Source organism: Gopherus evgoodei, chromosome 7 (genome assembly GCF_007399415.2).
Source record: "Gopherus evgoodei ecotype Sinaloan lineage chromosome 7, rGopEvg1_v1.p, whole genome shotgun sequence".
Lineage (NCBI taxonomy): Eukaryota > Metazoa > Chordata > Testudines > Testudinidae > Gopherus > Gopherus evgoodei.
This window is the reverse complement of record NC_044328.1, coordinates 65,748,613-65,776,435: the sequence shown is the minus strand read 5'-3', so window position 1 is coordinate 65,776,435 and position 27,823 is coordinate 65,748,613. Positions and strand designations below refer to the sequence as shown.

Below are 27,823 nucleotides of genomic sequence, written 5' to 3'. Positions count from 1 at the left end.
TTCTAGAGCGCACCTTTCATACCAAACTGCTAGGCAGCTAAACCCCCCTCAGCAGAGGCAACCACCTCTGGGGGAGCTGCTCAGGGTCCAAAGGCATGTGACCGGGTGGTTTATTAGGACAGGAAGTGAAGAAGAATCTGGTACCCGGGGGCACTGTGGGCAGTTGTTTGGCAGAGCGCAGGGACACAGCTTGGCACTAGACCAGGCCTTGCTAGCACAGAGTTGGGTGGGGTCTGTAGGGATGGGGTATGACTGTGCCCTGGTTTGCCTTGGCCCAGGGGTAAGTGCCAGTGGTGGGGTTGCCTATGGGCTGGCTCACGAAGGGTCCTGGGCCTCAGGCTGCCATGGCTACCTGAGGGGGCACTGCCCAAGACCCTCTGCGGAGTAACCAGCAATGGGGGGCGGGGCAATGGGCCGGCTCGCCCCCGCCGGTCCCGCCCCCTCCGTCTCGTTGGGGATGCTTCCCGGCACAGCCCCGCCCACGCAGGACTAAAGGCCAGCACGGCCCCGCCCCCGCCTCCGGCGCTGCTGATAGGGCGGAAACCACAGCTCCGCCTGCCTCTCACAGAACGCGAGCACCGCCCCCCGCCAGATCCCGCCCCTTCCGCTCGGGAAGGGGGCGGGGCTGTCGGGTCTTCCCTGGTGGCACTTCCGCCTGCGTGATGGGGCAACCGGCCGCCAGGGAAGGGGCATCTCTACGTGTCCGGGTAGTGCGCTGTCCCGCGGGGAGGTGAGGTCCGGTCCGGTCTACAAGGGGCGGCCCCGCTGGGAGGGGTGCTCCGCTCGGGGAGGGGGAGGGAACGGGGTATCAGACCCCTTTCTCCACTCGGCTGTCCCATCCCTTGGGGGCGGATCTCTCCCCCCATCTCCTGCCCGGTGTGCGGTAGGTGCCAGCCGCTCAGCAGCGCTTTGTGCTGGGGGAGGTGTCTGTACAAGCCACATTCCCCACTAGCAGCGCTGCGCTTGGCCCCTTGGTCTCGGTGTGAGCTGCACCCCTGGGGGCGATTGGTCACTGTTCGCTGGCTGGGTGCTGTTCTGGCTGAGATTGTAGAGTATCCGTTTAACATCTGGTACTTCCCCTCTCAGCAGCACAGCGATGATACAGACTTGGTGATGTAATGTTGTAGTTCTTATTGCCCAATACTATGGCCCCGGGAACGAGACGCTTGGAAAATAATTACAAAATTCAGACAAAAAGAGTAATTTCTCTGTTTACCATGTATGGCTATATATTATATATTTCTTAAAAATGGCACATCATTTTTATATGAAACCTGTGTTTTGGAATGTGCCGATTTTAGGAAACGCTGTAAAATTGTGTTGAGGTTTGTCAGTCTATTGTACTTTTTGTTGCTACCTTTGCAAGCAGATCCACATGGATAATTGCTCTATTGTGAATAAGGTACAGGAGATGCTATATACACAAAAGATTTGGTTTCCAGGTCAGGATTTCGTTGCATACTAATTACAGCCAGTTTATCCATTGGTGTAACACTGAAGTCTTGACACAAACTTTTTTAAAGTTTTTAATTTTTTTTTAAATTTCTCTCTAGGAAATTTGCACAAGTTATTTTTAATGTATGCTGCCTGGGTACAAGGAGAAAGTTGCTGTGACAGTCTTAACTTAAAATGTTCCTATGTTTTGGTGACTTGTCATGTTCATTTTATTTTAAATTATTTTGTGCAAGTTTTTTATATTAACCAAGGTAAAGAGGAAAAGTCTTTCCTGGAAAATTTTGATACATGCTGTAGAAGTGGCAAAATCTTTAATTAACTGGTCTATGTCCTAAATACAGGCAGTCAAACTTATGCTAATGTTTGACCGTTAAGACACTCTGCTTAGTAGGACCCTTATAGTCTAAAAGGAGAGCTGATTTAATTTGATTTTGTTCTGTCACCAGATTTCTTTATATCAAATTATTTCTAAAGAAAATAAAGTATAATTTTGGTAACATAAGGATGACGCTATTTGCACAAGCATGGATAATTATTGTGACAGCGTGGCATTCCAGTTTTTGTTCAGAACTCTATGGTAGTTGATACCAATTGTGGTTCCATTTCATGTACTTAGGAGAAAATTCAAAAATTGAAACAGTTTGCTCATTCCACTTGAAGATCATGTTTGAATAGCAGAGGCACGCTGGAGAAGCTTGCACTAATGCTGCCTATGCTATTGTGGTTTGATGATTAAATGGAGGATTTGGTTTTCCTTTGAAGTAATATACAAGCATCTTAATCTGTTCACTTCTAACTCTTGAAATCGTATCTTAGAAGTGGCTATTCCTCCCACCCCCCAGCTTTGTAAACAAATGGAAGAGAAGGCAATGGGTAGAGGAAGCATTAATGTGCTCCATCTCCCTGTTATATGGTTTTACAAATAGTTATGTTAAGTCACTTTCTTAGGGTTTTCTGCATGACTCTTGCCTGTAAACTTCAGAAAAATAGCAGTTCACTCACACTCAAGAGTTATTTAAGGTTGTCAACTAAAATCTTGGATGATTCCATCTGCACTGAGTGTACTCCATCCCCACAGAGCTCTTTTGTACTGCTGGATGGCATGTGTACTACCCCACAATGGACACCTCAGAGTGGCAGGGGCTGAGCAGAGCTTTTCCTAGCCTTGTTCCTCACAGTAGCCTGGGCCTGCTGAACTGCCAAGCACAAGAACTGAGAATAAGGCGCCTCCTGTGCTTTCATTAATACAACTCTCTCCTTCTCTCCCCCTCTCCCCCATCCCAGAAATGTAGAGGAGGAAGCAGCTGAACTCAAGGAGAAGAACATGGAAAGGAGATGAGGATGGGCGTACTGGGGGCAGGAGCAAAGCAGGGAGAAGAGCATACAGAGCTGGAGGGAGGAACAAAGGATGAGGAGACAGAGGCAGGACCCAGGGGGAAGGGGGAATAGGAGCAGAGGAGAGATGGAGGCAGGAAGTGAAGGGAAGGGGACAGGAACTCGGGATATGATCTGGAAACAGGAGCCAGGGTGAAAAGGGAGGCTAGAAACAGAAGGTGGGGCTGGGGAAGGAGGATTCATGGTTATGTAACTAGAGCACACTCCCTTCCAGAACCTGAAATTAAACCCAGGATTCTGGAGTCTCAAAATTTCTTCAGTGGTCTAGCAAATAGCTGTGAAACACACTGGCAAAGACTCATTACCCTACAGAGGCCGGTTCACATGGAGGATATCAGCCTGTTCCTGGTACCCATTACTCCTTGAGTTCAAGTACTAGAAGTTTGTGCTCTGAATGTAAAGATCCCAACCCTTCTGATAATCCTCATGCGGCGCACTGTAGTTCTACATGGTGGAATTCTGTGTATGTTCTCTTTTAAAAAGCATAGGAAATTAAACTGAAAAACGTAAATTTCTGTTTTCTTATGCAGACGCAGAATATATAGTGAACAGTCTTCTGGCTTTCAGACAACTTCTTGAAACCTATTTAGAAACAGGATGTAAACACTTCTGATCCTGTTTGTCCTTAGGTTACAGGTAAATCTTTTATTTACCCTTACAAGCATATATAATCTCTTAGGCCTGTCCATTTAGGTCCTGGCGGAATGAATACTACATTTGCCTGGGCTTCTAATCAAGTTCTTTCCTTTATATGCACTCAGTTGAATTTACTTTTTTCCCAGCCTTTTAAAGGATCCTTTGTATTTGATACCGACCAGTGTGTATTTGTTTACGTGCCAGCGTTCATATCAGAGTTCCTTCATGTGCAGTCCTTTCTCAATTCATAATTATTATTGACAGTACTATGTGAAATTCATAAATCTTAATCTGATCCTGAAATTCTTTTATGTATGTAGGCTGTGACCCTGCAGTAAGGACTGCATGAGTGAACCCCATGCACCTGCATAGAGCCCCACCAAAGTCAATGGATGCTGTAAACTAGTTCTTGGATTAGCTAGTGGAGCATCAGAACCCTTGCACTTTCACCTGCTACGATAATGCCATACAATCTGGGGTAGCACACGTTTTCCATGACATAACTTTTTGGGGGTAGGAAGTGAAAAATACTTAAACTTTACAGGAGAGTTAAATAGACTAAAATGTAACTACTAAAGCTAGAATTTTTTCCACATATTGAGACTAATCACCTCTGTTCTTGCAAAAGTGTCGTGTGATCTTTGGACCTCCGTGACTTCAGCCCACGGTGGCTGGGAGCTGCAGAGTCCTGCTGCCTCCCACGGTGCCTGGGAGCTGTGGCGATGGGGATACCTGGCAGCTCCTGGCCACCACGAGGGGCGGAGGTACCCAGCAGCTTCCCGCAGCCACCAGCAGTGGCAAGAGGACCCCAGCAGCTCCCAGCCTGGGTGGAGGGGACCCAGAAGCTCCAACCACCTATTGTTGGGGAGAGCCCTGGAGCTCCCAACTGGCCACGGAGGGCTTTCATGAATTTTTCTTTATTGCCCATGACCTATTCATGATTTTTACTTAAAATATCCATGACACAATCTTAGCCTTAGCATTAAGTGGTTAGGATCTCTGTTCTACTTCTCTGAAACAAGGTGGCACCTGCACCGGATAACCATGATATGTAACAAAATAATTAGCCCCAGTGAAGCACCAAAGTTACATTTACAGGAATAAATACAGTTATAACTGAGTCCTAAAAATCTGCAATTTGGATACACAAGTAGTTATGGTAGTCAATATATATATTTTCCTACTAACAGGAACAACTCTAGAGGAATTGCTTCGTTCCACTAAATATAGAATATGTTTAGTTTTTTTTAAACTGCCTAAACTGTTCTCCGTGTTTGATTAGCTTGGAGTCTTCATAGTCTCTCTGGGAACTAAAGATAGTTGTCAATATCCATAAATTGTAACTCTAATGGTTTTTATTTTTCTGGGGATTTGACACAAACCAATGGAAGTGAGGAGTCCGTTAATACTGATGATCCTTAATATAAATTGTTGGATCACTTAGTGGGGTTTGACTTAAGAGCAGCAAGTCCTTCTGTGTCACAATCTTGACACTTATTTAAATATAGCTTTGCTGTATTTAATTGTAGCTCCTAATAATTTAGGTCCCAGTCCAACAAAGTGATGTGCATATGCAGACCCTATTCCTATGCAGTCTGTCTCCTGCTCCTCCCACCCCCTGGATCACTTTGCAAGATTAAGTCCTTAGTTTTTGTGGGTTTTTTTTTCTTTTAACAAGGAATGAAACTTCCTATGGCATTCTCATCTTGAAGGTTACTCTGCCTTTTCCCATTCTGTTTCCTTGCAGTATGAGCAAAATTGTGAAATAAGTGATGAACATGGTGGCCCTACCACCTGATAAGTTTTTTATTTAAAAAATATGTGAACTGCAAAAGTTTTTATTAGAAGGCATACTGGTGGTGGTGGTTAATGCTAATATTTTTGTTAGTAGACCTATTCATCTCATGAGGGTATTAAGATTGATCATTAGGCCCCAGTTCTGCAAAGATTTACACACATGTTTGATTTTATGCACTTGAGTAGTTCCATGGATGTCAATGTGACTTGGTTATGTAAACCTTTTCAAGATTGGGGCCACAACTGATAAAGGGCTTTGAAAACAAGGCATACTATAAATGCAAATAGTCTTACTCTTGACTACTGGTTTAGTTTTTTTTACATTCTTAGTACCAAACAATTGACATGATGAGGTTGCAGTGCTCTGCTAGAAGCGACTTTTTTCGTTTAGAAAAAGTGAAAATATTCAAATTGATCTGTTTAGGTGGTCCCTTGCATCCCTTAAAGCCCAACTGATATTAACAGAGCTCTGTAAGCATACAGAAGTCTGTTCATACAGACTAGCTGGCAAGATTGGGACCAAATTTATTTTATCTACAATGAAAAGGCGCCCATGGGAAACTTGATAAACTAATAGGATATGGAACTTAAAAGATACTTGTCAAGGTTCCTTCCCCACTCTGAACTTTAGGGTACAAATGTGGGGACCTGCATGGACACTTCTAAGCTTAATTACTAGCTTAGATCTGGTATCACTGCCACCATGCAGAATTTTCATTGTCTGGATCACTCCCTGTCCCCCCAAAACTTTCCCCTCTCTGGGTAGCCTTGAGGGACTTAAATTCCCTGGTGAACACAGATCCAAACCCCTTTGATCTTAAAACAAGGAGAGATTAACCAGCCCCCTTCTTTTCCCCCCACCAGTCGCTGGTGAGTCCAGATCCAAACCCCTTGGATCTAAAAACAAGGAAAAATCAATCAGATATTAAGAAAAAAAGGCTTTTAATTAAAGAAAAGAGAGGTAAAAATCATCTCTGTAAAATCAGGATGGAAAATACTTTACAGGGTAATCAGATTCATATAGCCCAGAGGAATCCCCTCTAGCCTTAGGTTCAAAGTTACAGCAAACAGAGGTAAAATCCTCTTGGCAAAAAGGAACATTTACAAGTTGAGAAAATAAAAGTAAGACTAACATGCCTTGCCTGGCTGTTACTTACAAGTTTGAAACATGAGAGACTGGTTCAGAAAGATTTGGAGAGCCTGGATTGATGTCTGGTCCCTCTTAGTCGCAAGAGCGAACAACCCCCAAAACAAAGAGCACAAACAAAAGACTTCACCCCACCAAGATTTGAAAGTATCTTGTCCCCTTATTGGTCCTCTGGTCAGGTATCAGCCAGGTTTACTGAGCTTCTTAACCCTTTACAGGTAAAAGAGTTAAGGGTTAATGCCTATCTGTTTATGACAATACTTTATTTTGTACTTATGTGTGGGAAAGGTTTCCTGTTATTCTTGATAGCCTTTCAGTGGTTTAATATAATAAAACAAATGTGGAAACCTAATATTTCTAATCTTTCTGGTATAATTTTAAAGTGTCAGTCGTGTGTGTGTGTGTGGTGTACAGAACCAGTGCAACAGATTCCCAAGTTTCTGGGCACTTACACAATGTCAGTGTTTAATAATACACTACTTGTAAGTCATATGCATAGTCATATGCATTTTTGTTGGTTGTTATAACCTTAATACATAATCTTCACAACTCAGAGATGGATGGAGGATTCATTTTTAGAATGTACACACTATTCATTTTTAAACTGATTTATTTTTAAAACTTTTCAGATTAGATTTACAGCTATATCAGAAAATGAATGATTGGTTATTTCATTTACCAAAGGTAATTAAAGCAGATATTTATGAAGTCATTGGGAGGTGAAATATCTCCAAATTCAACAGGTTAATTGTTAATATTTGGAGGATTTTCTTGCCATGCTGTATTAGGAGGAGAACATCACCAAAAGGCATTTAAATTTTTATTTAACTGAAACAACAGTGTTACGTATTCTGGATTTTTTTCTTCAGCAGCAAACATAATATTTTAACAAAATAAGCATATGAATTTTTGAATTTAGTTAAACATTCAAGTTTTTTAAAATCAGGTTTGTTTTTGTTAAAATAGTTAAATCATAGAATATCAGGGTTGGAAGGGACCTCACGAGGTCATCTAGTCCAGCCCCCTGCTCAAAGTCGAACCAATCCCTAACGAAATCATCCCAGCCAGGGCTTTGTCAAGTCTGACCTTAAAAACCTCTAAAAAAGGAGATTCCACCACCTCTCCAGGTGACCCATTCCAGTGCTTCACCACCCTCCTAGTGAAAGTTTTTCCTAATATCCAATCTAAACCTCCCCCACTGCAACTTGAGACCATTACTCCATGTTCTGTTATCTGCTACCACTGAGAACAGTCTAGATCCATCCTCTTTGTAATAGCTCTAACTGGGAGGCTGCGGGAGCCTTGCTGGGCTGGGGCTGGGATTTAAAGGGCTCGGAGCTCCCCACCCTTTAAATCCTGGTCCCGGCCCTGCGGCCAGATCTGCAGGCAGGATTTAAAGGGCTTGGAGCTCCCCGCCACTGCGGGGAGCCTAGAGCCCTTTTAATCCTAGCTGCAGAAGCCGGTGTGGTCCAGCACGGTGTAGTGGCTCTTGCCAGTACGCCGTACCGTACTACCGGCTTACTTTCACCTCTGCTGGAGGGTGCCCATGCTGTCTCCACAGTACTGCTGAGGGTAAAATCTCCAACAATTGTGCATGAGGCACTCAAACTCCTACAGTGGAATGGACATCTCAAAGAACAGCAGTTAGCTACCTTTCTGTAACTTTTCTCCATTTGCTATGTAAAAATTTAAGTAAGAAAATAAATACTTGGCACTTACATAGTGCTTCAGATTTCTAAGTGTTATACAAATATTAATAGAATGGTACAATAACATTCAAACGTGTAAGTTACACTCTGTGGCATGGGAAGTAGGGTACTTAATCAGTTGGTTTCAAAATCCTTTGTCACTTCTTGTGCCTCAAGTTATAACTGTGAATGAAAAGTGTTTGCATTTTTGGTTACTAGGCTAGAGGTCGAGCATTTCAGTGTTCAAGTGAGCCCTGGTCGCCCATGAGATTTAACAATGTGTAAGAATAAAATAGCAGTTGGTGTAATGTTCAGCTCACTGCAAAACATAATCACTTTCTGCTGGTTGCGAAGCCAACTTACATAGCTTTGAGTAATTTTTTAATACTTTCTCCATTTTATGTGCAGACATTACAAACTAAATTCACTTTAAACATAATTAAACTTTGGAATTAGCAGTATAAATCTTATATAAAACATCATGTAGTTTAAGAAGTAAAATCTATTGAACACTCATTTATTTTCATTACTGCAAGTACTTGAAGAGGAGTGCAAGAGAGGCAATTTTTCTTTTCCAGTTCAAAATCTAGGGCACAGGGTGTGCTATGTTAAATACAAGATCATTTAGCTTTTCTTCATAAAGTAGTGCCTGCTTAGTGTAACCTAAGATGTAGTGTTGCTGACCATGCCACTAGCTGTCAGATCAGCGTTTTTGTAGCAGCTGTATAAAAACCAAGGTTTTGTTAAGAAAGTAAGAGTCTAACTTGCAATATTTCCCCTTTCCAGTTTGTGTCCACCACCATATTCTTGATCATACTCATACATACAATCGCACATATTGCTTGAAAAGCTTAAAATCAGCGATTGACTGTGCAAGCACAATAACTTTGGATTTTGCAATATACCGTACGTGGTGATATTTTGAAAGCAAAGTCAGGGTCAGCACAATGCATTAATGAACATTCTTCAAAGCAAAATACTGCATTATCATGAGAGCTTTATTTGTTTTATATAGTTTGAGAACTTCACAGTACTATTTTGTTAAAGAAAAGCTTGTAATAGCAACCTGTGTTGCAAGTTAGATGCAAAGCACCTTGGGGGAAAAAGTCCTTCTAAAATAAAGGCAGTACTATGTAACTAGCTCTCCATGCTTCAAGTGTGGTACTACTAACTGGTGTATGAAGGTCGACTTCCTACTGCAGTCAGGATAAGTTCACATTCCTATTGTTCCCTATTATGTGTTCATGGATTAGACACCACCACTTCTGTTGCTGTCTAAGGGTGTTTAGCTACCAGTGTACTCAGAGCCAAGTTCAAAGGGGGAAACCAGACATAGTTGTTTCACTTTTGAAGTGAGGGATGGGGGAAAAGAATGGATGCAGGCAGCATTTAAAACAGTAATGCCCATCCTGCTCCAGTCAGCAACAGTCTTTGATCCTATAATACCCATGCTGCTTGTTACCTGGCACCAGTGATTTTATTGTTCATCTTTCCACAGAACCTTTAGTTTGAGAATTATGAAGTCCTATGAATGCTTACATTTGGGAAGTTAGGAGCACAGGTCTGTTTTCATGGCTGACTACTGGTAATTCCAAAAGCACAGCGCTTCTGTCATGTTACTAACTTTGGATAATCAATGATACTATAATTTTGTATATTTAAATATGCACTTACTTAGCAAAACAACTTATGTTTAACAAAGCTGGTTATGGTCTGTTTCATACAGAAACTTTGCTTTTTAAATGAACCGTGGATATTTGTGGTTTGAGGGGTCAAAGTATTGGAGTGAAAGACAACTGTGTATTTTCACATAATGGTAACACTCAATAGATTCATTTTTTGTTTTGGGCGGGGTTTTTCTGCACATAGACCTTAAGCTTTCGTCATAGTTCAACAGTTGTACATGTCCTTAATTGGGAGGAAAGGGGGGAAATGCCATGCAAAAGGAGAGAACGACTGTTGATAATCTGACGCAATGGAAGGTTTCTGTAGCCCATAAGCAACTAAGAAGCTAGTTGCAGACGTTGCTCATGTCAGGGGAAAACATATTCCACCCTTTGACATTTTAAGTTCTTTGCTTGCCAGGTATTACTCATCGTGGACTTAGATATTTGGCTTCAGAGATAAATCAGGCAATGCAGAAGGAAAGTAAATAGCTCTTTCTGCACCATTTCCTACAAAGTACAAGTCTAGTTATCTAAATGACTTCAGTCTTTCCAGTTTGTCACTTTTATATGCGAATTTTCACTGTTAATATAAAATTTACTTGGAGTGAAACAGATTTCACTTATTAGAGTTAGAAGGATCAGAATAAAAGTTGCCGAGGAGATCCATATTCTGTGCAGTTAAACAGAAATTTCTTTAGATGCCTCCTATGGTCTAGCCAATCTGTTAAGGAATTCCCTTGAAGGATTCCCTTTTAATTAGAAGAGTACTATCCACTATAGTGGAGGAAAGAAGGGATAATGAGAGAAGGAAAGCCAACACCTCCATGTGTATTCTCAGTCAGAGCTGTTTCCTACCAGTGAAGGGAGAAGAGTAAAAGACTCATTAATTCCTTCAAGAATTACATCATGCAAACCTTTTTTTTTTTTTGGGGGGGGGGGGGGGGGGGGGGAGGGAGGGGGAAGCACACAAATAACATGGTGATGAGTAATAGAGAAAATCCTAAAATTTTCAGTTTCAAAAGTTTGCTTCCCAACTTTTCCTGTAGACATAAGTTGAAAGTCTGCCTTACTTTAACTGCATTTTAGTACTATGTCCATCAGGGCAAGGAGCTTTTCCTGGATTAATTTTTACACTATACTTACGTATACAATCATTCCATATTTGCAATAACTTTAAAATGTTACTTGTTAATTTAACACTCAGATGGATCAGAATATGAAGAAACTGCTGTTTTGAGAGGAGTAAAACTATGAAAATTAATGGGAGTGGGTTAAAATAGAGTTTGAGCTTTACAGGGTAGATTTAAATAATCAATTTTAATAATGATTTTAAATCATCTACTGGAAAACCTTGATTTAAATCACTGATATTAATCTTGTCTTGCATTTGTATTTTTATAGTCTCATTGCTTGGTAGCCATTAAAATATGTTGATTTGCAACTAAAAAAGCCTTTACACTAAACTTGCTGGTACTTTATGCTAACTAGGAGGATAGGCTATATCTCAACACATTTATTTAAGCAATAGAGTTGCTTTTAAATTTATTCAGATTTTTTTTACATTTTTGTTAGAAAATGGTGTATGATGCGTTTCTTGTGTTTTTTTACTCATCATTTGTGTCAATCTGTGTTTGGAATTTGGAGTTAAATTAAAATCTACAGAAATAACTAATATAAAAGTTTTAAACTAAAAGTAAGTGTGCTGGGCATATAAGAGTTTATCAATACATGATTTGCATTTAAAATCAATGTGTTGTACAGATGAAGTACTATGTGTAATTAATGAATTGAATAGATTTTTTTTCTGGTTGCCATTCCTTCAAGACTTTAGAACTAGTAGAGCTCGTTCTCTTGCACCTAATTTTTATTCATAGATTGGAAGAGATTGCTTTTTAACATGCAATCGGCTTATTAACTTTCAGTGAATTACTTAATGAATTCAACTAGTTGACTTCGTTGACTACACATATTACTTAATTTGTTTAATACACAGGTTATATTACATTAGCAGAATTATTTTTATTGTTCAGGTTAAAATGGCTTTATATGAATTACACATAAAGAGGGGAAGGAGCCTTTTTAGTTCAAACTGGGAAAGATAACTGAACTAAAATGAACTTGTAACTGTTGAAACTGGTAAAAGCTGTAGGGGGGGGGAAGAATTATTGCACATCATATAAGGATTTGTTTCTCTTATCGTTTTTTAAATCTACCTATGCCCTACCTCAGTTTCCCTCCTCCTCCTATGCATTTGAAATTAGTAAGCAGCTCCTCTCAGTTGCATTGTGCTTTAGATGTAGACCTTTCTGAAGCACAACCTTGCCAGTACTGACCTTTGATGTATTGGTATGTGCTTGCTCAGCATTATTAAATCACTCTTATTACATGGAGTTTGAGGGGTGATATTTGCCCTGCAATGTCAGAGGGAAAGGTCTGTCTAGTGTTATAATTCTTGATAAAAAATGTTAACTGAGTTCTCTGAGATTCTGCAAAATTTTCTGAGTTCATCCTGAGGAATTGCTTTGTGATAAGGAAAATCAGTGGATTTTTGAGTGAATTCTTGGTGAATCTAAATTTACTGTTTCTCAAAGCCTTTGCCAGTGTACAATATCCATTACAACAGGTATAGGAAATAGCTACTTGTCTTTTTTTTTTTTTTTTTTCCCCCCCCCTTCCTTGTGTTTCCTCTATTTCTGAGCAGGAAAAATCAGAAGCACAGAAAAACAATTTGTAGGCGTTAAGGCAAGATGCTTTGGTACAAAACAAAAAATCCTGTAGTAATTCATTTGGAATTAGTGATCCGCATAATGCAGCCTACTGCTAGTAGTCGTGTATTGAATAGAAAAAGTAAGGTTATTTTGAATGGAAAATATTACAACTCTTTTTTATACTGAACAAAGGCAGTAAGGGAATTGTCAGCAACTGGAATGATTCCTTTTTACAATGACCTTTGTATTATAACTTTACTCAAGTTTAAATTTGAAAAAGTTATATGTACATTAGGCTGTGTAAAGTTAGCTCTTACTGTAAAAAATTGTAGGTTTAAGAACATCAGATAAACTAACACATCTACCACTGATAAAGGAAAGCAGAATCATAGCTCACCTGTTTGAATTAATCAATATGCAGATCAGCTTCATTATTCGGTGATACCAATCTTCAAAATGGTATATAAAAGGTATACAGTGCATAAATCCCATTGTTCTACCCCTGCATATAGGGAGTCAAATTGCATGGCAAAAACTCTTCTAGCAATGCATTATGGATGCCTTGGCCATTGTTTGAATCAATATGTTTTTAATAAGGTTTGTGTAAGTATTAGCTCTATATGCAGCGTTTTATTTGTGATATTAAATGTTTGTGTTAGAGATACTGTCAACTTGTAACCTAACACATGAGTAATTTCAGATGCTACACTTGGTCAAAGAATGGTCATTCTGGTCATATGGTTGTATTAATGGTAATATTCATATAGCTTAATATAGATCTCAAGTTTCTCCGTGACTGAGTTATTCAAATTAATTTCCCCACTTTTACAGATCTTGCTTACTCATTAATGGCACCTGTTACTTCTGTTTTGTTCAGCATTGGACTATGTAGTATGTGTATACTTTGCATTGGAGGGGGTTGTATAAGTGTGTTCTGAGGTGAAAAGGGCATGGTACTAATTCTGAGAGTTCTTAAGTCTTTGATAAGCTTTTTTTTTCCCGTGTGTGTGGTGTTGGTGGTAGTGTTGTTGTTTTTTTTTTAAATTGTTAGCTGAAGTATTGGGACATCTATCTCTTCCTTGGAGTAATATTCCACAGTCCAAAAAGATGTCTGGGAATACTGGAAATTTTCCCAACAGCATAAATCTTATTTTTCTTTTATGTAATATCATTGATGCTAGTATTACGTCATATTTTAAAAGAAGATTTGGATTCTTTTGGAGCTAGATGCAATGCTTGTTTCACAGTAAAATACAGGTTAAAAGATTGTGGCAGCAATGTAAAACAATTTGAAGTATCTGTCACTTTGATGTTACTGTAGTTAAAATGGATAAATTAAAATATGCTTTCACTCTGAACATGCAGAATATTAGCATGAGGCATCTTAGGCATTATAGGTATTTAGCCTTCTCCTTGTTGCTCTTATGCCCTATATAGTATATAATTACAGTACATATCTTGTCATGAAACAATGAAATATGTTGATGCAGAAGCTCTCCTTTTGTTGCAACAGGAGGCTCCAAGGATTGTTTTTTTTTTTCTTGGAAATGACAGTTCATAGCTGGACAGAAAATAGTTTTCTGAACAGGATGTTGTGTTGCCAGCAGGGAAAAATACCCATTCCTGATCCATAAAATGTTGAAATGAGACTGCTCTTTCAATCAGGTTTAAGGGAGAGGAGTAAATATCAAAGAACAATAATGTGGAATAGGAGTGCTCTGGAATCCCTGTGGGGAAACTGAGCTGGAATGGGTCTCAATCGGTGATGTCAGGCATTGGGGGAACTCTGAGTTATAGGGAGTAGGTAGCAGACAATGAAAAAGGAAAGTAGCTTAGATAGTGCAGTGGGTTAACGGTAGTATATATTTTAGGATATCTATGTTGAACTCTAAAAAGGGCATACATTAAAACCAGCTGATCTCATCCTATTTTCTATTTCTATACATCACAAGCAGAACATGACTAGACACAGCACTGTCTTAAGGGGAGAGATTAGGTCTGAAATAGCAGTGTATTATAGGTCAGGACTGAAGAGTCGATGGTAAAGTTGCATAGGGAAGTTTTCATGGTGTCTGCCTATGTTTTTACCTGGCTTGCGAATTGCACACTGCAAAAGAGTGCAGTGATGAAATCTGTATCTAAACAGGAAAGTTTTTGTCATTGGAGAACAAACCAAACCTACTGATACCCTTACGTGAGAACTAAATTATGCTTTAGAAAACAGAATGGATAAAGGAATATAATTAAAGAATAATTATGTTCTGGTTAGCAGTAGCTCAGTATAGTCTATTCTGTGTGTGATTTTTAGCTAACTTTTTTGAATAGCTAGAATTCTACAAAATACCTCAAGGATTCAGGAAATGAATCTAAAAAATCCTTAAGAATCCAAAATAGTAAATTGGATCAGTGACTATTATAAAGTAATTTTAAATAAGTGTTAGACTTTTACTATTCATTTAATACTGGATCTACATCTTAATACTAAGGGGAAATAATTTTAATATATTTTCTTATTCAAGTCATTATGAGCACACAGTGTGGTTAATGTGTGTACATTAATTCTTTGGGAATATTTTTTTGGACATTTTGAGCCTTATCTCTCTGCAGTATATAATTAATGTGTTTTATTGGCAGGTAGAGAGTAAGACAATGGCAGGCAATAACCAGCTTTGCATCCGACGTTGGACTACTAAGAACGTAGCCAAATGGCTAAAGGAAGAAGGCTTCTGCGAGTATGTGGACATTTTGTGCAATAGACACAGGCTGGATGGAATTACATTATTGACACTGACTGAATTTGATTTGCGATCTCCTCCTCTGGAAATCAAAGTCCTGGGCGATATCAAAAGACTAATGTTGTCGATACGCAAATTGCAGAAACAGCATATTGAGGTTTTAGAAGAGTTGGGTTACAACAGCGATAGTCCCATTGGCACAATGTCTCCTACTGTTGGCTCCCTTCAAGGTACGGATTGGTTTTGTAATGGTGAAGTACCACGGGACTGTGGACCAGTCACTGACCTGAATGCCGATCAGTATCAATACGCAAATGGGAAAAACAAACATCCTATGCGAAGACTGGACCCTGAGTACTGGAAAACAGTCTTAAGTTGTATATATGTTTTCATAGTGTTTGGCTTTACATCTTTTGTCATGGTTATAGTACATGAGCGCGTACCAGACATGCAGACATATCCTCCGCTACCAGACATATTTCTAGACAGGTAAGTACTTGTTCAGAAACAGAATGATGGTGTTATCACAAAATTCTTACACCTTTATAGATGATATTGTGAATTTCAATATATTTCATAATAATCTTTCAATATCTAACACCTGGCATTGGGATATCACATTTCTGAATGTGTTCACCCATGGTCTAGATTGTAATGTACTCCTATTCCCAAGAGATTAAAGAAATATAATTTTAGAAGACTTTTGTGAAGAAAGAAATTGAGCAGTTGACTTAAAGTGCTGCTGTTACTACTATACAGTTGGCTTTTAAAGTAGAACTAATCACAGCAGTTTTCCTTCTTTAGCTAAATGGTTACTTAAAAGGTGTGTACACTACCTGACTTGACTGTCCCTTCCTCCCACACTCCAAGTAAATTGATTTTAAAGAATCATAACTCCCTTCTCACATGTTCATTGAAATCTCATAAGTGACACTAGTTGTTGTAATTTATATAGCAGATAGTGCTTCCATTAACATGAGGTATAAGATCTCCTTCTACCTGAGTGCTGCTTTGGTCATGTTTTAAAAACCTATTCCCTTTGGGATGCTTCACTTTCAGGTGACTTATTGTGTTGCTTTTTACTGCTGTGCTGCCCTTTCTGCCATTCTGTGTACTAGCTGTAACGTTTAATTTAGTTTGTGCTGGTGCTTCACCAAACAGGACTGTAAATAAATTGCATTTGATGACAAATTCGTGTTGCAGAGTTGGGAGCAGAGCAAGAGTTTATAGAAGAAGCAAGGCACTGAACTGGGATAGTAGAAGAGATTGTATTTTAGACTGTAAGTGCTGTGAGATAGGAATTGTATATTTCTTTGTGTTTGAACAGTATCAGCATATTGTGGGTGTTACTGGAACACAGTGATATGGACTGACAAGCCTTCCTGATGAGGTTTTTTGTTTTTGTTTTAAATCTCTTTTAATAGGTTTGGCCAAATGTTATCAGTGTTCTAGGGACACAGATAACAAGTTGATATCATTCAGTATATGTGCAACTCATTTTTTAGAATTGCAGAATTTGCTCTTTGAATCTTGTTCTTTGAGGCATGCGGCACTTGAACAAGATTACAACCACTTTTTGCCATTTACTTTAGTGCACCACTTTGCCTTTTAAAATATTTTCTTCCATGCAATCTTCTGTCACTTTGTGATAATCTTTGAAGTAACTATGCAATGTGTATAGCATGCTGAATAATGATGTGACAGCCCTTGACAACTGATGAACCGGCATGCTGGAGAAATAAAACAGTATAAGTGCTAATTCCACGATCAGTTTATTTGTATTTGATACTAAGAGCTCCCTTTTTTCTTCCTGGGTATGAAAAAACTGAACTGCTTCCTGCGAAACTGAGCAACTGTAGTGGAAAAAGCTTTATTGTAACCAAATAATAATTTTATTCTCAGTCACCCTTTGAACTGGATAAAGTTTGTAGTTAAAACTGGAGACTTGCAGCCTGTAAGTCTTTAATGTGGAGAAATCTATCTCTTCATCAGTTAAGACCAAATAGAGAGCTGTGATAGCTAAAGTGCTTAAACTGTGTTGCTAATATACAATTTATTTTTCCAACTTCCTTGGTCCTATACCAGTTTAAACAAAATGGTTTTTACTCCCCTTTATCACTAGGTAGAGACTGGGGTACTTCAGAATAATGAAGTACACCTCTACCCCAATATAACGCTGTCCTCAAGAGCCAAAAAATCTTTCTTGGTTATAGATGAAACCGCATTATATCGAACTTCCTTTGATCTGCTGGAGTGGGCAGCCCCACCCCCCTGGAGCACTGCTTTACTGTGTTGTATCCAAATTCGTGTTATATTGTGTCGCGTTATATCGGGGTAGACGTGTATAATAATACAATTAGGCTGGGAATTTGAAAGAAGCTGAGGGAAGTCCAAAGAGATTTGTTTACATTGGAAATTAATTTTTTTTTGGCTAACTGCTCAGCTAGATGTAATGAGGAATGTCAGATTTGCTGATGTAGAAGTCACTAACTGGAGTTCCATTAACATACTGTAGCAATCAGCTGTCATACATTTTCCACCTTTAGCCAAGAGATATAATTGCTCTATGCCTGGATGTGTCTGCATTTGGTAAATGGCTGTGGTAAGTAAGCCCACACATTTCCTAAACATGAATACTACCATAAAAAGCCCACTTGTTTTGAATAGTATAGGAAGTTTTTAGAGAAGGCTTATTAATTTTTATTTCTCTCAATACTCCTAATAGCCCCAACATCCCCATTATGGCTGAATGTATGGAGTAGATGCTGCATAGAGGGGTTTGTTATAGTTGATTATCTGTAATACTTGGTGGACTGAGTGCTAGTGAGAGAGCCATTAACTATAGACAAGGCTACGTTTTAGTCATGGGTATTTTTAGTAAAAGTTACAGACAGGTCATGGGCAGTACACACAAATTCACAACCCATGACTTTTTATTAAAAATACCAGTGAATAAAATTGGGAGAGGGGGAGCATTGCCTGGGGGCCTGCAGGTGCTGGTGAAGAGTGGCCTGGCTGCTTTGGGGAGGGGGCTGCAGTGCACAGCCCAGGACCCTCACTGGTGCTTGGTGGTGGTGGGAGGGGTTGGGGCGCAGTGACAGGGTGAGGCAGGCTCTGGGCGGCACTTACCTGGGGGGCCTCCCTGGAAGCGGCGACACACGCCCCTTGCTCAGCTCTGCACGCTGCCTCTGCCTGAAGGCACTGTTCCTGCAGCTCCCATTCGCCGAGATTCTTGGCCAATGGGAGCTGCATAGCCAGCACTCCAGCAAAGGCAGCCCACAGAGCTACCTGGCCACGCCTCTGCCTAGCAGCTGAGTGAGGGGGGTGCCGCCACTTCTGGGGAGCCCCTTCCAAGTAAGCACCGCCCAGAGCCTGCCTCACCCTGTCTAGTGCCCTGAGCCCCTCTCACACCCAAACTCTGCTGCAGGGGATGGGGGTGTGGTAGCCGGAGACTTACCCCAGCAGTGGCCACTGCCCCTGGCACAAGGGCTCTCTGAACCAGGCGCACTGGATGCTGCAGAAGTCGTGAAGGTCATGGAAAGTCACGGAATCCGTGACTTCCATGACAAACTCGCAGCCTTAATAATAGGGGAGTGACAGCCATACTATAAATGTTTACTTTAAATCCAGAGAGAGCAACTGCAAGAGCTACTTAGGCCATGTCCAGACTACCTGCTGTATCGGCGGGTTAAAATCGATCCCCGAGCGCGCTTATATCGATTCCGGAACTCCATCAACCCCAACGGAGTTTCGGAATCGACAGGGAGAGCCACGAACATCGATCCCGCGCGGTGTGGACGGGTGAGTAATCCGATCTTAGATATTCGACTTCAGCTACGTTATTCACGTAGCTGAAGTTGTGTATCTAAGATCGATTTCCCCCCCGTAGTGTGGACCAGCCCTTAGTTTCTGCTCAACCATGTGAGTTTAATGTGGAATAAATGCTATCTTCCAAGTAGTTCTCTCACACTATACTACAGACTTACTATAAAGTGCACAGAAATAAGACATGACATGTATCAGGAAAGGCTCAGTCTTGCAGCCTTTATTCATTAAAGCAGTCTCTACTTTACAGGTCGTCTCATCAAAGTTTAATCACGTGAATAAAGGCTGCACAGCCTGTCATTAATTTAGACATTACTCAGCAAGTGACGACCAAAGGGAGTGATGGAAGAAGGAGAATGACAGTCATGACAAGACTGGATACTAGAGTCTGTTCCCAGGACAGAAGTGCTGTAATCAGCATTGGGAGGGGCTTTGGTGGAGAATGTTAGCAGAAACAACCAAATCATTGTCATAGGATTACAACAGAGCCAGTGTCTGAGTAATTGCTTGTTTACCTTTTGTGTAGCAAAGCGGACATGTGACAGAGAAACAGTTTCAGCTGAAATCTGTTATTGCAAAGTGCAAATTACTGGCAGTATCAGCTTTCTGGGAAAGGAACTTCGACAAACAAGGCTAAAGACATTCATACACAATAATTCTAATTTAATTTTTAAAAATGCTTTGTAGCTTCTCAGCAGTTCACTGATATATACAACAGATGAGGCACTAAGAGGACAGAAACTGAAAGTTTGAGTGGCCTCTCTGCAACCAGCAATACCATTAGCTTTCTATATTTTTCTTTTTTCTGATTCTCCAATCAGTACTCTTGGGGTATGTCTACATGACCCGCCTCCTCACCCCCCCTCCAAAAAAAAAAAATCCCTAAACAAACCCCTAACAACGTGGCAGTTCATCCTAGAATCTGGGTCTGCAGATGTGGGCTCACATTACGGTACTAAGAATAGTTGTGTAGATGTTTGGGGTCAGTCTCTGAAATCCACTCCTTTTCCTGCCCTTCAGAGCCTGAGTCTTGAATATCTACATGGCTCTTTTTAGCGCCCGGAGTCTTTCGCTGTGGAGACATAAATGGGATTGTGGTAGGTGTTTACCAACTATGCAAACTGTTCTACCCTCCCCATTTTCCAACACCATACTACAGCAAAGGACTGTGGTCCTTTTATGTTATATAGCATTAAGTATGTTTTAAGTGCTTGTAAAATAACAAGGAAATACCACATTTTAAAAGCATATTTTCTACTGAAGCAGGGGACTGGTAGTATTCTTTGGTTTTATTTTATGCTCTGCTCACTGATTGTGACTTTGAAAAAGTTGCTTAGCTTCTAAGCTTCAGTTTGTCTATCTCGTGGGGGGGGGGTGATGTTTCATTAATGTAAATATACAATGTATTATAAGTGCAAAGTAATGATTTACTAAATGTTAAATTAAAACCTATACCAAAAAGTTTGATCATGCAAGGACTCTGGAATAGCTTTGAGATGTCTAGGCATTTTAGGCTTCTCTACCCTTTCCAAGGGATTACATTTTTGCAAGTAATAGGTGTGTCCCTCCTATCTTCTCTAGGTATATAAACATCGTACTCAAGACTGCCATCTGAGTGAGGACTTGTGTAAGAATGCATGAAGACAAAAATGAACTTTTTCTAATATTTCTCTCCCACTGCATACATCTTGACTGGGATTTTCAAAGGCGTTTAAGGATTTAGCTGCCTAATTCCTATTGAAATTCAGTGGGAATTGGACACCTAACTCACTTAAGCTTCTCTGAAAATCCTAGTATATATCTAAATCTTAGATCTCAGAAAACTATACCAAATACATTCTATTAGTGCTATAAATGTGAACTTCCTAACACTAGAAAGAGAGGAAGAGGTGAATTGAAGAGCAGAAAGAGCAGTGGTTCTAACTATGCACCAAACACCATGCTCCACCCCGACTAATAAATGTTCATTATTTTCAAAGCATTCAACTTTAACTAAACTGTTAAATTAATCAGAGCTATATTTAACCTACTATCTTTGAGCAAAACTCCCATTACCATCAATGAAGATCTTTTGTTACTCAAGTCAGGGCGTGAAAACCTAGTCACCTCTGCTGCATCATTTCTTTTAAAAAAGAAGGGGGTTGCAAGGAGTGAGGAACACAAATGGTGCTAATAGGTTGAGTATATGGGGACTGGAGGAGAGATCAAGCAAATAAATAACAGGAGAAATAGGAGATTGGGTGGATATTATGGGGAAGGGGAGGATGAGGCAGAAAACAGTGTGGGGAAATACCAAAAAGTCTGTCAGGGCGAAAGCAGAAATACACTGATGATACTGCAGGTAAAAATGCATAACAGTATTAGCACTGATCTTTTAAAAAAAAGAAGTTATAAAGAAAGCAGCAGAGACTTTGTAGCATGTATTAAATAAAAAGCTGACAGTGTGCTTAAATATAGTAGAGTGCACAATAAGCAGTACAAGATCCTCTTTTATAAATTACAGAGGACATTGTTTTGAGAGGAAGGTAGCATGGGTATTTTTCCTCATGGTTAGTGTATTAAGTCCTAATCTTACAGTTCTGGCATATGAACCCTAATTACAAATTTAATTTAGCCTTTATCACAGAATGAGTTTGATGGTCCTGTCATCCTGCATTGAAGAGATTTATTATGCTTTAAACACTAAATTTGAAATGGAAGTGTTTTAAGAACTTTGTACTGACTAGTTTTTTATTGCAGTTACAATATAAGTGATGCATGATGTAAGTTAATGTGTCAAGATGAGTGATATTGTTTTGGAAATTCATTATAAAGAAACTACTAAAACCTTAAGAGCAATAAGGAAATTCAGGAGGAAATCTATGTAAAACATTGAGTTTTACAATAGGTTTTGGACTTTGATCAATTTCATTTTAAATGTCCTCTAAAACATTTTTAAAATGGGTTGCGAGGGGAGTAAATAAATGAACTAGAGCTTAAGGCATTACTAAGTCTGTCAAAATAAAGTTTTGTGCTGTGGAAATCTTCAGTGTTAGTTTTTACCAGTTTCAGAAGAATGCAATACAAGATAGTAGTACCAACGAAACTATGGCCAAAACGTTCAAACTTGAGTGCCTGTAGATTCATATATTTAAGAGCAGAAGGAACCATTTGATTATCTAAGCAGACCTCCTATATGCTATAGAACTTTACCCAATTATGCCTGCATTGAGCCCAATAACTTGTTTGACTAAAGCATATCTTCCAGAAAGGTATCCCATCTTGATTTGAAGATTTTAAAAAATGGAGAATTTACCACTTATGTTGGTATTTTCTTTCAGTGGTTAGTCACCTTCACTCACTATTATACATTTCGGCTGAATTTCTATCTTGAATTTCTGCCTTTAATTTCCAGTGATCAGTTCTTATTACACCTTTCTCTGATAGGTTAAAGAGCTCTTTAGTACCTGGTATCTTCTCCCTGTGAAGGTACTTGTACACTGGTAGGCATCTAAATCTTTATTTTGTCACCTAAGTACATGGCTTCTTTTCAAAAAATGCGGCGCACCTGCAGCTTCCGTATACTTTAGTGGGAGCTGCAGATGCTCAACACCTTTTGAGAATTAGGCCATTAATTCAGGTGCCTAATTTAAAACACACATGTATTCATCAAAGTTAGCTCTATTATGTAGGTTAACTTTTTCCTTCTGCTTTAGTGTTCCTAGGATACCTTGGGCCTTTGCCATGACTGAAGTGTGTGGTGTGATTCTCTGCTACATTTGGCTCCTGGTTCTCCTCCTTCACAGACACAGGTAGGCAACCTAATAAAGATTGAATGTGACTCAAATCCATCATAATTACTATAGCCAAGACTTACCTTTAAACACAATTGTTATTTACATCATTAAGATGGCACAGTGCGGCCATGGTACAATTCTTCCTTCCACTTCCCATAAAGAATTCCTTTGTTTCATTTATTTGTTCCTGGGGGATACCACTATTTTGTGCTACTTTACTTCCATCGGGGTGGTTGTTGCCACTTTGTTTTGCAATGCTGGTTGAATTGGGAATCCATGAAAACCAGTCTTGTGTATATCTCTCTCTGTCCCACCCTGTGAATGTCCATCCTTTCTAAATGACCAGTCTGTTCATAGGAACTGGGTGTGTATGTCCCCAGACTGGGAGGTGAGTGACGTGTCAGTCATGACTAGTTCCACAACATTTCTTCCAACTGTTCTGTTCTCTTTAGTCCAGGGATTCCAGTGTGTCCTCTTCCAGGGCTTTCTCCAGAAGCTTGTAAACTTCTCTGAATGACTAGCAACTTAGTTCTAATGAGAGAACCAAGAAAAATAGTTTTACACACCTTACACTTAGAATAAACAATATCTTTGTAGTTGGGTCAGAACTGACAATTTGAGTTGATTTTTTTTTTTCTCTTCTAGAGAAGCATAACATTAACTAGTGCCCAAGAGACAAGGCAGACAAAAACCATCTTTACTCCTTTTTGTATCGTGAGCCGAACAAGGGAATCATTGACTTGCCCATCTTAAGATCAATATTAAATGATTGTAAATTTGGGAGGGTCTGATTAATTTTAGTATTGGTGCATTTTCTGTTAATGCTTTGAAACATTTTCATCTCAACACTAAAGAGTTCATTGGACAGCTTGTGGCTGAAGGACCTGTTTGTGTGTAGGACCTCATTTAAGACTGTAGTTCCAGAGGAGAAGAATTTGTTGTTCAGAGCGCACTTGTATACAGCATCCATATTGTCCCTTTGCTGAATAGGAGATAGTATGTCACCTCAGTCTGAGGGGAAAACCCCAAGAGCATAGCAGACATGGATGAAGAATCACTTTTTTTTTTTTTTTTAAATATGCTTGGGAAATGAGGGCTGGCATTCCTGAGACTTGGCTTTTGTCACTTTATTATGGAGAAATTGTGGGTGTAAATACTGTATTCAGAGACATGTTGGCTTCTGAATCCTTGTATGCAGTGATCTGAATATGTCAGTCACTTTCACCGTGACACACGGCTCATTCAAAAATGTCAGTATTTCAGTAAGATGCCAGTACATAAAACAGCGTTACTATTTGAAAGAAAGATAATAGAAATAAAATTTAATACTGTGTTAAGCTAAATTGTTGTAGTTCAAGAAATCCCTGTCCCATTAAAAATCATGTCATGGGGATAAGTTAGAGAAGAATGCTGTAAATCTCTCATCATTCTCTTAATTTTCATAATCAAATGTGCAAAAGTATTTGAATTCTTGCACGACTCTTGCATCCCTTTTTATTTTCCCAGGTCTATACTCTTACGCAGATTGTGTAGCTTAATGGGGACAGTGTTCTTGTTGCGTTGCTTTACAATGTTTGTTACCTCACTCTCTGTGCCAGGCCAGCATCTGCAGTGTTCCGGAAAGGTAAAGGAATATTCTTAAACGTTTGCTGGTTTTGGTTTAACCTTCTCAGATGAAAATTATTGTGATAAGGATAGTGATAGTGTAAGCACATATGTAATTAGCTGCAAACTTCTGCTTGTTAAATACCGACTCGTGCAAATCAAGGATCATTAATTTGGTAGTCACTTCTACAGCATTTTTGATAGAAAGCTCTTAAAATATTGCATTCATATTGGGGCTTCCAGCGTAGTACTCTATGCAAATGAGAGGATTCATCAGAGGAACACATTTGAGTGACTGAAGGGGATGATTTATGAGGAATGACTGAAAAGTAAATATTTATACCTCATCTAGCCTGCTAAAATGACACACAGCTGCCAGGTATTTGGAGGATGGAAACACTAAGAAGAGAGAAGGCTTATATAAGGTGTAAGACTATAACTAAAAATAAAGGGATGAAATTATGAAAATATTAGGCTGAATAGCAGGAAAAACTTTTTTGACTGACTCACTAGGCTGTGGAATAAATCCTCAAGAGAATGTGTGGAAGCTCCATTATGTGAATCATTTATAGCTATGGATTAAATAAACCACAGAATTTAGAGAGAGTACTTATCACAGGTACTTTGTGTACCTCTATAATTATAGTTATAGATCCTAGTTATGCCAAAATAGAATCCATGGGCTGTTCTGATAATCTGTATTTGCAGTAAAAGTTAAAAATGGAAACTGAGTGTGTGAATTAAATATACATGGTGCTAGGCAGCAACTAAATTTCTATTAGACATGTTTGGACTATAGTAAAAAGTATTCTTAGCAATGGTTTTAAATATTAATGCTCCTGTTTTTAATTTTAGTTGTATGGCAATGTGTGGGCAAAACTTCAGCGAGCATTTGCAATATGGAGTGGTTTTGGAATGACACTCACTGGAGTACATACATGTGGAGACTACATGTTCAGTGGCCATACTGTTGTACTGACTATGCTGAACTTCTTTGTCACTGAATGTAAGTACACAATGCCAGTGTCGAAACATGTATAAGTATTATGGAGATATTGCAATTATTGTAATTAAGAGGCATACTCCTTCCCTATTTTTATTTCTTCCATTCTCAAAATCTCCTCCTTTTATGACTGAAAGCTTTCATGATTAGTGTTGAGCTGGAGATGGAAATTACTTAAAAAGAACAAAGTCCCTGAGTATTTTGACCAATCTTAGCTATTTCTAATGTGCCAATCACTGTAGAATCTGGGTGTCCTAAAAGATTAGCATGGCATGTGCTTGATAAGATTTGCCTAGACTTTTTTCCGTACAGTCACGAACATCTAATGTACCTAGCACATTTTGGGTGCTATAAATGAAAAAACTGCAGTTTGATAGTTAATGAAGATCCGACCTGTAATAACTGGAAAGTGAAGGGTAAGTGGTTTTCAGAATGCACCTAGCTACTTTTCATGGCCCCAAAACAGATTTCTTGCCAGACTTCCTGCCTGCCTTGTAAAAGTGCTTACGGGGGGAGCCTGAGCAGTTCTAGGACATACATTCCATATAGAAGCTGATGAAATGGATTTTTTTAGCACCTTCAGGCTCAGAAGCATTTGGATGGGGTTTTGGTAACCCCAGCCCCAAAGGCAACTTTCTAAAAAGATTTTAACAAGTGAAGATTGGGTGTGGAAAATGGAAGTGCCATATCAGTTTCAACTACAGTGTCACTGCCATGTTTTTTAAATCTTAAATAAACTAAACAGAGATGTGATCATGCTGTTCAAGTTGCTTTCTTGTACAGCAGTGGCCTTCCATTCTTCTTCAACTGTGCGTACCCATGCTCATATTTTCCCTTTCTCTATTACTTTTCTCAGTTCTCAAATAAAATTGAGAAGTTGCCTTTACATTGCGTTATCCTTATCTGATCCCCACTCTTTTTGTGTTTCATCCCTTTTTCCTGCACTGTCTTTTCTTGCATCCCTGCTCTGTGTGCACCAGCAGTAGATTGGAATCGACTAGAATCCTGATCTTTAAAGCAGTGGCATGCTCTCAGTGATTGGGATTCTAGTTACATTTGTTGTGCTGCTAAGGCACACAGATTGAGCGGAAAGGCAGTGGAGAGCAACTTCAGAGCCAGACAGGAATAAGAGCATATTGAGAAACAGCATGTCAGGTACATGGCTTTGATTCTATTCTTACAAGATGTGTATGAATGGCAACTCTCCAACTGTGGACCAGTATCTCTTGGGATTTTCTTAACGTATGATTTTGGAAGAGTACACTGTAATCTAGCTGTATGACACTGCTTTGTGCTGTGGAACCCCTTTAAATGATCTTTCTCACTCTCTTCAGTTTAGTTGCATCTGTATTAAACCTTTAAATTAGAATAAAGTTTAGAATAGGCTAATCAAACTTCCTGTATGTGACTATTAAAATCATGTAATATACAAGTAAAAGGCACATTATTAGTGCTAAAGACCTATAAAGAGGATTGATAAAAGATATACCCAAGTGAGTTGTCATGAAAATGCAAAGTAGTTAAAAATACTTTGGTATGTCAATACCTCAGGGTGAGTAAAAAGTATTAAGCCTTGTCTACAACTAAAGAAACTCCCACATGCTACTTGTTCAAGGGAGACTGAGAGTATAGCTCTCTAAATTTACTATGGTGCTTTAGTTATCACTTTGGTAGGCATTTTACAAATACCTCAGTGAGTAGTAGTTCTGAATAGCAGAGCTATATCACAGTAATTCACGATTTAGTATTAAAATTAATAGATTCTTAAACTGTGGTTATGTAATGGATACAATAAGCTTCTTAACATGAGTCTAGTACTTAGAAAATAAAACTTTACAAAGATACAAGTTTTTTTGACTGGTCTTTACATGGTACTTGATGCTGATATTAATTATCCATCACTTATTGTTAGTAATTCAAAATGTGACTTTTTTTTAATGCATTAAACAGCAAATTAAGAGAGCTAGCTCGACTAGGAACTGAATTACCTCAAAATCAGTTATACATGCACACCTGGAAACTTCTTACTTTTTTTTTTTTTTTTTTCTTAAAGAGAATGCTAGACCTACCTATATCTGTATAGCTGCCACTGGAGAAGGTATTCTATTTGTAGTCATGCCATATGTTGTTGTGTAATAGAGCCCTGCAGCGGGACTGGGATTCTGCAGGACCCGCTGCCATAATGACAGGAGCCAGGAGTAAAGAATAGTCCCGCACGGGCCTCTACTGTGCATTATTTCTAAGTACTGTTAAGTGCTCCCTTTCGCCCATGTGGTTGTTGCACTTCAGTGATGGGTGAAGTGATTCATAGTCATACTTCTTAATGAAGAATTCTGAAGTAAGTTAATTGGGCTGTGTATATGAATACCGGATCAGTCCCCTAATT

General features: G+C 39.3%; 1 protein-coding gene across 4 annotated transcripts in view; it reads left to right on the top strand.

The window, feature by feature from the left end:
- Positions 1-616: 616 nt before the first annotated feature.
- The window catches only part of SAMD8 (sterile alpha motif domain containing 8), a 33,369-nt gene continuing 6,162 nt past the window's right edge, over positions 617-27,823 (top strand). The window contains exons 1-6 of one of the 4 annotated variants that reach the window (XM_030569511.1): positions 617-730; positions 3,381-3,486; positions 15,132-15,717; positions 22,749-22,844; positions 24,336-24,453; positions 25,290-25,440. In XM_030569511.1, coding sequence (XP_030425371.1) covers positions 15,143-15,717; positions 22,749-22,844; positions 24,336-24,453; positions 25,290-25,440 — 940 coding nt within the window. In that variant the 5' untranslated portion in view covers positions 617-730; positions 3,381-3,486; positions 15,132-15,142. Of the gene's footprint in view, positions 731-3,380; positions 3,487-15,127; positions 15,718-22,748; positions 22,845-24,335; positions 24,454-25,289; positions 25,441-27,823 lie in introns of all 4 variants that reach the window. The other 3 variants (XM_030569509.1, XM_030569512.1, XM_030569510.1) reach the window with 3 other exon arrangements.